We start from the raw sequence: 13,038 nt of genomic DNA, 5'->3' as shown, positions 1-13,038 counted from the left end.
TTTTCCTTAAAAAGATAAATAAAAGGTAAAAAAAAAAAAAAAAAAAGTGTGAATTAGATTCTCTCTCAGGTTTCTCAGTGCCCCTTCCAGCTCAGATTCTCTTGTTACCTGGTGTTTCTATTGCCAGGCTAAGAAAAAACCAAATATTGCATAACAATATTACAACAATCATAATGAAAAATTGTAAAGAAAGAAATATAAACCAGCAATGTTAGAACCTTGTATAATTTATTGTTTTTCACTTTTCCTTGTTTCCTTTTGTTCTTCCTCCCTGTAGGGGAGCATGATGGACTGTGCTTTGCTTACTGTCTATTCTAATTATTGTTTAGAAGGTAAACATCTCATTCTAAATTTTACTAATTGTTATTTAGCAATGTTTAACACATTTTAAAGCATATCACATCTAATTATACCAGTGAAATGTAACTTTGAGTGAAATAACTTTTTATTTTCTTTTGTAGAAGACAAAGAATGGAGCACTAATGTTTTGGCAGCTTTTTATAGAATTAAGCAGTGGGATGACTTTCTGCTAAAATAGCTCACACTGGAATTTGGAGTGATAAAGCAACACACTGACTGAAAAAGTGGTCCACATCAAAAACATCTTAAAAAAAAAAAAATCCCTCTGAGGATTAGAATGGGATATTTGATCTGTGCAAGAAGGCAAGACCATAGGGTTTTTCTTTTTTTTTTTCTGTTTAAGAATTTGATTAAGGTTGTTATTGCATGCAATATATTTTTAACATGACAGAGTATTAAAAGTCATTATTTCAGGACAGTGGGATGATTATCTTCAGGTGATTTTCATACTTTGTTCTATATTTTTCAATTTTCTATAATGAATAAATATAGAAATTTATAAACTTTAGTATAAATTTTATAAAAGCAAAATAACCCTATCATAATTTCTCTCTTCTCCATGTTCTCATTGCATGTTAGTATTTCTATTATTGCATGTTTGCTTTAATGATTTAGGTACCAGTCTGTCTTATCCACATTCTTATATGCTGAGCTATGACTTGCGAAATGTAACATTGTTGGAAGTTGGGGGGAAAGGTGAGTCCAGCCTGCCTTCTAGCTTTATAAAGGGGAAAGCTATTCTCCCATTAGGCTGAAGGCTCTTTGGGAGCAGGGACTGTATCTCGTACACCCAACTCTTAGCACAGTGCTTTGAAAAGGGCTAAATAATTGTTTCCTAAAGAAGTAAAGAAAGATAATACATAACACTTTTCTTCTAACATTTAAAATTTGACTTTGGCCTTCTGCGTGGTCCAAAATGATTGGGCTGGAGATAATGAATGATTCATTTACTAGAGCTCTGCAGATCCCTTCCATTATATTAAAGTTTAACCCCTTCCAGTCATTCATTCAGTCATTCAATAAAGATTTATTGAAAACTTACTGTGTTATATCCATCGTTAAGGGCTACAGCTACAAAGGTAGATAAGACAGCCTCTGTCCTCCAGGTGCTCATTATATGGATGGGCAGCACTTTCCATCACATACTAATAATACAGCCTGTTAGTTCAATAATATAGAGATATTGAACAATTAAGTTGGCCAAACTGGGGTTTATAGGAGAAGTTTCGCAGAGCAGGTGGCCCCTGTGCTGATGTTAAAGGAGGGGCTAGACTAGGGATTAGTCGGGTAATGTATATTCCTGACAAAGAGGACAGCATGAGTAAAGGGACAAAGCCAAGAAATAACACAGTGTGGCTATGGAGTTCGGCGTTGCTGGAGCGTAGCTGTGGTAGTGATGAGTGATGAATCTGCGGGGGAGGGCGGGGAGCAGGTCATGACCGCACAGTTTAGACTTTATCCTGCAGGCAGAAGTGTTTGAAGCAGGGGATGATGACACCAGGGATTACTTATTGGCACTGGAGAGGATGGATTTGAGGGTGAAAATAACTGGAGGAAGTAGAACTTCTCAGGAGACATTTGCACAAATGAGTATGTAACAGATATGTGTTTATATTTTAAAATGAAAGCTAACATTTATTTAGCATTTATTATGTGACAGTTACTAAATAAGCAGTATTATGCAATATTGTCTTAATATTTCAAACAACCCTGTGAGTAAATACTTTTATTACCCTTATTTTACAGCTAATGAAGCAAAGAGTTAAATAACTTGCCCAAGGCCAGGATGCAACCAGAGCAGTCTGGTACCAAAGCTTATGCTCTTAATTTCTATCTCATTTGTTTAATTTCTGCCTCCTGTATTAGAATGAAAGCTCCATTCAGACAGGGGCCCTACTGGTGGTGTTCTCCACTGTGCCTACACAATAGGTGTATAGTAACGATTTGCTGAATAAAATTAATGAATAACCTAAGTGGAAGAAATAGCAGCCTGAGTTATGTAACGGTACAAGAAATATGCAGTATTGGCAAATTTTTTGCAGACTTTGTTCCAAATATTTGGCCGACTTTGGAGATTATTATGGACTGAAAATTTGTGTCCCTTCCCCTCTCCAAATTGATATGTTGAAGCCCTAATCCCCAGTGGCCCTCTAAGATTAAATGAGGTAACAAGGGTGGGGCCCTAATCCAAAAGGATTGGTAGTTTTATAAGAAGAGAGACTGGAGCTGTTTCTCTCTCTCTCTCTGTGCTTGTGCACTAATGAAAGGCCACGTGAGGACACAGTGAGAAGGTAGCTAGCTGTCTGCAAGCCAGTAAGAGAGGTCTCATCAGAAACCAAATCAGCTGGAATCTTGATCTTGGACTTCTAGCCTCCAGAACAGTGAGAAAATAAATTTCTGTTGTTTAAGCCATTCAGTCTGATATTTTGTTGTGGCAGCCGGAAAAGACTAAGACAGTGATTAGTAGGATGAGGGTGGGGAGTGAAGGAGAGGTTTCTCCCTTGGTAGACTGGGGGCACAGGTGTGCCACTAATTGGGGTGGATAAACTGGGAAGAGGAAGATCGATTATGGTCAATGGAATAACACTAATTATCCTGTACTTAAGGTTCACCTCACTCAAACATAGAAATACAACTGAAATTAGCTATTTAAGATCACTTGTTCAATAAATATTTATTCATCCTCTAGCCACCAAGGTCACTGTGTTTGTCCTGAGTGTACAAAGTAAGTAAGATTCATTCTCTGCCCTCAAGGAACTCACAGTCAGGTGGGGAGAAATATTGTTCCTTTTTGTAAAACTAGCATGCTTGCTTTCCTTTTCCCTTACTTCTAAAGACCTGGAGCTCATAAGAAATATATATGTATAAAATCCCATATGGATAAGAGCTTTGGAATCACAAGACCGGGACTTGAATCTGGGCCTTGGAATAGACCAGGTGAGTGATGATCTTAGGCAGCACAAGTAACGCTTCTTATGGTCCTCACCTATACCTGCAGAGTTGTTTTAAGAATAAGAGAGGTAGGTAGAAATGTTTTGTAAAATGCAATATGCATGTTAGCAATTATTGTAATTATAAAAAGCTACATTTCCAACCTGCAGAAACTCAAGGGTAGCAAGTCATGGGCAGCAAGTCAGAGGTGAAAGGACAGCTTTGAACCGTTTGGGTGGCAGGAGTTTGGGGATGGGAGATGGAATAAGAACAGGCTTTGGGGTCCTGTGATCTGGTTCAAATCACAGTTCAGTCAGTTATTAGCTGTGGAAAGTTGAGCAAGTCATGTAATCAATCTGAGCGTTACTTTCTTCATCTGTAAAATGGAGGTAATAATACCTTCCCAGGTGGGTTGTTCTGAGTATGTCAAGGGCTTGGCATTGGGCCTGGCAGGGCTGTTGCTCAATTAATGGTAACCGTTGTTCCTATTAAAATTACTATTTTCCTCTCCTACCTCCTAAGGGGTTTGTTTAGGTGGTTAAGTTCCTTGAAGTGCAAGGAAGTGAGGGAAATGGAAGGGCTATTACGACTTGCTTAAAACGTTATTTTTAAAGGTAAAGAAAAGTAATTCAACTCAGCTTTCCTCTCCTAACCTATGATGCACACGTAACTCTTATAGAAAATGACCACCGTATTATATGGCTTGGAGCCAGAGAACACCTACCTTGATAATTATACCTTGTATTTATTCTATTCTAAGTTAATCTACGAATCATTGTTAATAAGGTTCTCTGAAGACAATGCTTCTGAAAATTTAATGTACACATGAGTCACCTGAGGGTTTGCTAAAATGCAGATTTTTATTCAGTGGATTTAAAGTGAGGCATGAAAATATGCATTTCTAAAAAGGTCCCAAGTGAGGCCCATGCTGCTGGCTCGTGGACCACACTTTGAGGAAAGAGCAAGGCTCTACAGAGGCATGGAAATCTCCTGGGGTGGTGTAATGGCCTGCTTCTCTTTAGGGATCTACCTAATTGCAAACTAACCACTTACTGACAGAACGTTACCGTGCCTTTTTTTTTTCTTTTTTTTTTTGCGGTACGCGGGCCTCTCACTGTTGTGGCCTCTCCCGTTGCAGAGCACAGGCTCTGGACGCGCAGGCCCAGCGGCCACGGCTCACGGGCCCAGCCGCTCCGCGGCACGTGGGATCTTCCCAGACCGGGCCACGAACCCGTGTCCCCTGCATCAGCAGGCGGACTCTCAACCACTGCGCCACCAGGGAAGCCCTACCGCGCCTTTTTTTAGACCAGATTTAGAAATTCTGCAACAGGACTCATTTCTGATCAATAGTGACTTTTTCCAGCAGCCTACTACATGGGAGGCACAGTGCAAGGTGCTGGAGGTACAGAGGTTAGTAAGACACAATTTCTGCTTCAGAAGACTGCCTTTATTCTAACACTGTCCACCCTTGTAGACTGTTAATTTTCTCAGGGCAGTCTTATTGTTTCCCCTGTTGCTTAGCACTATATAGATGCCCGTAAGTACTAAATGAATGAGTTCCCAGGAATTTCATTAAAAATGTCTGGCAGAGCAAAACAAATGCTGTATATCACTTATATGTGGAATCTAAAAAATAAAACAAACTAGTGAATATAACAAAAAGAAAGAGACTCACAGATATGGAGAACAAACTGGTGGTTACCAGTGGGGAGAGGGAAGGGGGAGGGGGCCCAATAGGGGTAGGGGACTAAGAGGTACAAACTACTATGTATAAAATAAGCTACAAGGATATATAGTACAACACAAGAAATATAGCCAATATTTTACAATAACTATAAATGGAATGTAACCCTTAAAAACTGTGAATCACTAGGTTGTACACCTAAAACTTAAATAATATTGTACATCAACTATACCTCAATAAAAAAAAATCTTGTCTGGCAGCGCGTGACAATGAACTCTATCTTAGCTATCACGCATAAGAGGTGGTTAAATTAAAAAGGGGCTGATAGGGTAAGCCTTAATCCAATCTGACTGGTGTCCTTATAAGAAGAGATTCAAATACAGAGAGACTCCAGGGCTGAGCACACACACACTGAGGGGCAACCACGTAAGGACACAGCAAGAAGGCAGAGCCATCTGCAAGCCAAGGAGAGTGGCTTCAGAAGAAACCAAACCGGCCAACACCTTGGTCTTGGACTTTCAGCCTCCAGAACTGTGAGAAAAGAAATTTCTGTTGTTTAAGCCACTCAGTCTATGGTATTTTGTTATGGCAACCCTAGCAAACTAATATAGATTTTCATAGCTTTTATGCCCAGAACCAAGACTCCCTTCTGTAGGGTACACAAAATGTTAAGAAAAATGCTAAAAGTGTATGGATGAACCTCTGAATGCAATGGGAATGAGTCATGGAAGGACTGGGGGGAGACAGACAGAAGAGGGTGAGACAGTAGCCAGACTGGGCTAAAACAGCTGCAGTTTATATACATTTCCTTCCCCTTCTCATGATATCAATACAAAGCATAGGGCTGTTCTTTCTCCAAATCTGAGAGACTGAAAGTAGCTTTTTGACTTTTTCCCCTTTCTCAGGTTACTTTTTGATATTTAACACAATTTCACTTGTTTTAAAATATTGTGGCAGGAGGAAGACCCCAGATTTCTCTCTGTATGCAAAGTCTTTATATACAAAGAGTACCTGTGCTGATAATGAAATGAGATTGAATTTTTGACAAACAAAGAAATGTATCAAAAACACATAGTCAAATGAGATTCCTGCTAGCCACAGGGAAGGTACATTTGAAACCTGATTCTAAAGTCAGGGGATTAATTATTTGCTTTGTTTTGCTTTCAATAAACATGCCAACTCGTAAGTACAGATGAATGCCTCTTTCAAAATAGTTATTCTGGGAGGTTCTACACTTATTCTAACCATGTCACTGTTCTCAAATCATTTCTGGAATTGCTTTCAGGGTCTGTGAGATAGTTTTCTGAACGCTCTCAACTGTGACTCTGGAAGGTAGATTTGATTTTCAAAAACAACCAAGGGTCCTTCTGGGTCAACTCTGGTTACTCGGGGGACCAGTCAAACTGTGTAATGTCAAGAGGATCAACCCTAAAGTATTCAGGCTGATTTTTCTGGAGTGAATTGTTCTCAACCTCAGAAGACAGTTTCCAAAGGCAAACCCCAGAAATGGAGTAAACATGTTATAGGCATGACGTCAAGGGCAGAGGATGTGACCGCTCTGAAGGAAACCCCATTCATTTGGATATGCAGGTTTTTTAGTGATTCCCTTTACCAGAATATTTCCTCAGGTCTAGATCTACCTTACTTCATGGGACCAGAGTTCCCAGAAGTACAAGGACCTCACTGCCTTAGTCAATTTTTAATCTCCAACCTGGGTACTTGATGTGTGTCCAAGGCATAGTTGATGGAAAGATGAATATGGGGGAAGAATGGCTAAGGTGTCTGGGGCTTACTCTATGTGATTCAAAGGGCAGAACTAGGGCCCACAGAGAAGCTCTGGAGACATAAATTTCTGCTCCTTGTAGGAAATACATTTTCAGCAGCTGGAGCTGTCCAGCAATGGAGTTTGCCCTGGAATTGGAAATGGTGAGCTTCCCACCCAGAGAGGAAGCAAAGACTGCTTGTTATGGGAACCCTTAGAGGTACCTCCTGCAATGGGGAGCTACGCAGTGCCCTCCAAGGGCTATCTCCTGAGTCCTATCCGCACAATACCCGGCAACTGGTAGGCCCTGAAAAAATACTGGAATGCAATGAATGAGGAATGCAGTGCATCCTGTGAGCCAAGTAAACGGGAAGAGGCAGGGACTCAATCAGCCTCAAGGAAGGTAGGGAGAAGTGAAATGAAAAGACCCAGGGAGCCATGAGGTAGGGCCTTCCTTGAGTTTTTGGTACCATAGGAGAGAAGCGGCTTTGGGTACCTGAAGCCTCACGTGTTTATGAGAGGGTAATACTTTTTAAGGGGGTAGGAGTTGAGGGAGGAGATTAGACCACATGCTCACCCTTCTTAAACTCCTCCAGCACCGTGTCCAGCCGGGTATCATTGAAGACGCAGTGCAGGGGCCGGTTGTAGAAGCGGGTGACCGTGAGAAGCGGCGTGCAGTCGTCGGGGTCCACGAAGGCCAAGTCCTTGACAAACAGAATGTCCACAATGTTGTGCCGCTGGTCGCCCTCGTACACGGGGATGCGAGTGTAGCCGCTGCGCAGGATCTCGGAAACAGTGGCGAAATCCAGCACAGCGTCGGAGCGCAGCATGAAGCAGTCCCCAAGAGGGGTCAGCACCTCTTCCACCACCTTGGTGCGCAGCTCCAGGGCGCCCTGGATAATGTTGAGCTCCTCTTTCACCAGGTCGCTGTAAGGATCTGCGGCCCGCAGCGTCTCCAGCAGCTTCTCCCGCGTGTAGAAGGTGCTGATCTCCTGGCGCAGCGCCCAGTCCAGCAGGCGGCTCAGCGGGTAGCACACGGGGAAAGCGGCCGCCATCAGGAGCCGGGTCAGGCACACGCTGTGGGAGGCGATGGCCAGCCCGTGCCGCGAACACACCGAGTAGGGGCAGATCTCTGCGCCCAGGAACACGGCGCCGGTGCACACGAGCGCCGACAGCCAGGGGAAGTGAGTCCCCGCGTCGCCGTAGTCTTCCCCGGTGTCCCCGACGCCCGGCGGCAGCGAGGCGCACAGCCAGCCTGCCAGAGCCGCGTTGGCTCCGGCTTGGCCCAGGAGCAGGGTGCAGAGCAGATGGGTGCCCCTGCCGCGCACGGCCTGCACTCGGCGCGCCTGCTCCTGCTCGGCGGCCGAGCCGCTGTTCCGCAGCACCCGTAACTCCACCGGGTCCAGCGAGAGCAGGCTCAGGCGCAGGCCGCTAAACAGGGCAGACAGGGCGAGCAGCAGGAACGCTCCGAGCGCCCGCAGCCACGCGGGGGGCAGCAGGTCCCCGCCCGGGCCATAGAGCCGCGGGCGTACGCGCAGCAGGAAGCCGCCGGCGGCGCCGTGGTGATGCCAGGCGCGCCCGTCCCAGGCGCACAGAGAGAAGAGCTTCCCGCCACCGCTCGTGCCGCCTCGCTCTGCCTCGCCCTTACGCAGTTCCCGCACCCGCACCTGGACTAGAGCTGAGCCCGCCACGCCTCCGGGGCGCAGGGGCCCCAGGACCTCCACGTCCGATGCCCAGTCGCTCTGCTCGCGGCAGCGCTGCGACCCCGGGGGGCGCGTGGGAACAGCGCTGGGCGCCGCGCCGCTCCCGCCCGGAGGCTCCTCGATAAACACGAGCCGTGGAGCCCAGTCGCCGGTGCCATTCTCCCCTGGGGAAAGGGTGGGTGTGGGCACCGGCTCCACGGGCGCCGCGGGCCCGGGCTGGAAATAGACGCGCAGGAGGAAGCTGGTGCCTTCGGCGGCGCGCAGGGTGCCCCCCTCCAGGGACACGCGGCCTCCAGCGGTGTCCTCGGGCCGCAGGCCCAGCAGCCAGGCGGCGGCGGTCGGGGGCCGAGGGGACAGGGAAAAGAAGAGCAGGAGCACAGCGCCCCTGCTGCAGCAGTCTCGGAGCCTGACACCCACCGCTGCTGCCGCAGCCGCCATCCTGCCCCCGGCGCGGCTGCACGTGATACTGCAGAAAACCTAACGAGAGCTGGAGGGAGGAGGAGCCGGAGCCGGGAACCCGGCCCCAGGCAGGTCACCACGTGTACGCACCCCTGCGCGCGTGAGCTGGAGGCGGTGGGGGTTCAGACCCTGCCCGGGCAGTGGGTCCCGGCGGGAGGCTGGAGATGGTCACGCATCACTGCACGGTGCGTGACCCCGACGCACTTGAGTACGGCAGAGTTGCAGCCTCAGGAAGGCTTGTCTTGAAGCACGGCCTCCTATTCCAGCAGTAGGGCGCCCCTCAGCGAACTCCTACCGGGCAGAATTTCCCATCTGGTCCTGCCACTTCACCATTGGCCAGGGAAATTTCCCAGCATTTCGCCTCTCCTCCTGCCTCTTGCATTCCCTCTTCTGGTCAAAAGATATTCTGGAGACGAGTCCTGAATCTGTGTTTGGTCTCAACTTCAGCTGACCTTTCATGTTTTAAAATTTTACAAATTCTTAGGTTAAATTCCTTGTTAAGATCCAAATATGCATTAGTAAGAAACCGTTGAATTAAGTTATTATACCACTGTGCGATCGAATACTATGCAGCAGAAGAAAATAATGATGTGGATCCATGTGTTTGTGATATGGAAATATCTCCAAAGTAATAGCTGCAAAATATCAAGGTGCAGAACAGAGTGTAAAATATGCTACTGTTTGTATTAAAAGTATGTAAGTATAAATGTATATGTACATATATACATATATAAAATATTAGATTTAATATGCAGAGGATACACAAGAAATCTGTAATAGTGTTCACCTCTGGGGAGCAGGCCTATATTGTACAATGCCAAAAGCAGGGAATTGGCCCTGGTATAATGTGTGTGTATAGTTTTGTCTCATTTTACTACATGTATAGATTTATATAATCATTGCTGAAATCAAAATGCAGAACTATTCTATCACCATAAAGAGCTAGGAGGGAGACATTTTACTGAATTCCTTGTATTGTTTGAACTTACCATGGGCCTGTTACTTTACTTTTATGCATTTATTTAAGAAAGTTATATAGTAAAATTCACTTCCTGGCGTACTGTTCTATGAGTTTTGGCAAATATTCATGTAACGATCACAATCCAAAATAGTGCCATCATTCTCCAATATTCCCTCTTTCCGTCTCTTTGTGGCCATAGCTCTCCCCCCATTTCATCCTCTGGCAGCTATTGATTTGTTCTCTCCTACAGTTTTCCGTTTCCAGAATGTCGTGTTAATGGAATAATACAATACGCAAGCTTTTGTCTCTAGCTTCCCTTACTTAAGTTAGCAATAATGCATTTGACAGTCATCCATGCTGTGTTTATCAATAGTTCATTCCTTTTTATGGCTGGGTAGTATTCTACTACATGGATATATCACAGTTTATCCATTTACCAGTTAAAAAATTTTTGAGTTATTTCCAGTTTTGGGCAATTATGAATAAAGCTGCTATAAATGTTTGTGTGCAGGTTTTTGTGTGAACATATATTTTCATTTCTCTTGGGTAAATTTACCACAGGTCTGTATTACTTTTTAAAATAATTTTATTTTATTTATTTATTTTTTTATATTTTTTGGCCGCACCGCATGTGGGATGTGGCATGTGGGATCTTAGTTCCCCGACCAGGGATGGAACCTGCGCCGCCTGCCTTGGAAGTGCAGAGTCTTAACCACTGGACCGCCAGCGAAGTCCCTGTATTACTTTTTAAAATAGAAAAATAACAATAATTAGGCATACTACCTTTGACATCTCTAATTAAAAAAAAATCATATGTGAAATCTTATTTTTCATAGAACTCCAAAGATATTGACTGAGAAAGACTTGCAAAGGATAAAGCTCAATACAAATGGTCCCAGCTAAAAGTTACCTTCTTTTCATAACAAACTCTTATCATCCAGAGTGGAAATAGCCCCTTCCTAGTTTGAGACTAAACAGGCCTTAGTGGGTTGCTGCTCACATAGGCTGCCTTTCACGCTTTCCGACAGGAGTGTGAAACAAACCTGCCACTGCCTTAAAATACACCAGATCTTGTGCACTACAAGTTGCCTCTTGCATGGGCTGCTTAAGAGACGGAAGGAAGGTTTAATCTAGAGAGAGAACATTGAGGCATTTATTGGAAATGTAGGGGAAAGAGCGAAGAGGTGTCAGGCATGTGATTGCTTCTGTTAAGTATTGGCAAAAAAATATTCTCACTTTTGTCCTGACACTTAGATCTCTCTCCTCTCCCAGCCTAAGCTCCTCAGCACAAAGGTACCTGTTATCCTAAGGGTTCTCCCACTTCTTTTTTTGTTTTTGCGTTACACGGGCCTCTCACTGCTGGGGCCTCTCCTGTTGCAGAGCACAGGCTCCGGATGCGCAGGCTTAGCGGCCATGGCCCATGGGCCCAGCCGCTCCGCGGCATGTGGAATCTTCCCGGACTGGGGCACGAACCCGTGTCCCCTGCATCAGCAGGCAGACTCTCAACCACTGCGCCACCAGGGAAGCCCTCCCACCTCTTTTTGGTCACAGGACTTAATCATCCTTTATCAAGGATGATAAAGGATCTTTATCAACCTAACATCTTTATCAAGCTTTAGAGTTACAAAGGGATTTCATATCTATTGCTTCATATACACACACAGAGCCCTGTGAAGTAGATATAACAATAACCATTTTACAGATCAGGTGAAATGACTCGTAAAACTTCTTTGGACTCTAGGTTTATGCTCCCTCACTCCACGGGGTTGATCTGTACCAAAACAGAAGCTTTCAAAAATATTCAATTAGGAATTTAAAAACCTAAATTTCTCATATAAAGTATTACATTCCTATTGAAAATAAAGTTTTAATGCAGAAAAGCTTACGTAAAAATAAACTATAACCCCACCAACCAGAGATAAACACTGTTAATATTTTGACACATTTCTTTTTTTATCTTCTACATAGATAACCGAGAAACAAACACACACACATATATAATTGAATACATATTATGCATACAAGTTTAGTCTGCTTCTGTCACTTAACATATCAAGAACATTTTCCCTAATGTAATAAAAATTCTTTCATAAACATAATTTTTAATGACTGATGCTGTTACATTATTGGATATATTATATTGACAGAGAGAGAACTGTAAGGGTGATATCATTTCTAGTTATACCGGCTCTATTATTAACAATGTTAGGCTTTCAACTCACTTTTCTGGACCCACTTTCTTATCTGTGAAATGAAAGACAGTTTTAAGGTCCCTACCCTTCCATGAGACAGTGAGTAAGGACTAATGTACACCAGGTGAAGATAATCTAGAGAGACTGAGTACTTTTCCTTTTCTGAGCAGGAGTTAATCTGGAAAAGTACTGGGTTTCCAAAGCTCTACTGTAGCTGAAAGGATTCCTGGGGACAGGTTCAAGCAGTGTGATTCTAGTAAGGAAGAGCTGCCAAAAACAGCTCCCCAGAATCTGAATGTTGACTATCTTCCTATCTTACAAAATGAGCAACTCCTCACTTCCCAGAGAGATGAAGGAAATGACACTTGCCTTTAATCTCATGACTCTGCTATTTCAGAACGTATGTATTTAAATGCTTTTGTTTACTTCATTACCTGTTCATTCATCAATAAATACTTGTTAGTCAACAAAGGGCTAGGCCCTGTGCTAGATGTTGTACATAGACAGATACCATCCTTGCCATCACTGAGTTTAGATTCCACTGAGGATGACAGACGTGAACCGGAAACTGCTTACCTATCTAATTAATTAATTACTCCCATGAAAGAGATGTCAAAGTGCCATGCAAGTATATAGCCTGAGGACAAAGAGGAAGGTCTGGGCAGACTATTCCCAAAATGAAATGAAATGAAAATGGAAGAATTTATACATTAGGAAGAACATGAAAAATATATTTTGTACCTTCTATTCTTTTTTGTAATACTTTTAAAACTATGACAATGTATTAATAATATCCCTAATAATATAACCTGTTGACATTTATCAAGTGCTTTATCATGTGCCAAGTATATTATCCCTTTTAATCCTCACAATAGATGAGAAAACTGAGGCTCACGATAGGTAACTTTGTGAAAGTCACGTTGCTGGTGGGTAGCGGAGCTCAGTTGGATACACAGTCTGAATCCAGAGACTATAGTTTAAAGTTA

The 13,038-nt window shown here is 43.9% G+C and overlaps 1 protein-coding gene across 2 annotated transcripts in view; it reads right to left on the bottom strand.

Moving 5' to 3' along the window:
• The window catches only part of CNNM1 (cyclin and CBS domain divalent metal cation transport mediator 1), a 47,043-nt gene extending 38,165 nt beyond the window's left edge, over positions 1–8,878 (bottom strand). For both annotated transcript variants that reach the window (XM_024734955.1, XM_024734956.1), the window contains exon 1: positions 7,315–8,878. In XM_024734955.1, the coding sequence (XP_024590723.1) occupies positions 7,315–8,878 (1,564 nt within the window). The remainder of the gene's footprint in view (positions 1–7,314) is intronic.
• Positions 8,879–13,038: the final 4,160 nt, after the last annotated feature.

The sequence above is a fragment of the Neophocaena asiaeorientalis genome, unplaced genomic scaffold (genome assembly GCF_003031525.2).
Source record: "Neophocaena asiaeorientalis asiaeorientalis breed wild unplaced genomic scaffold, Neophocaena_asiaeorientalis_V1.1 scaffold240, whole genome shotgun sequence".
NCBI classification, from domain to species: Eukaryota; Metazoa; Chordata; class Mammalia; order Artiodactyla; family Phocoenidae; genus Neophocaena; species Neophocaena asiaeorientalis.
Note: the sequence above shows the minus strand (reverse complement) of the source record. Positions and strands in the feature narration are given on the sequence as shown.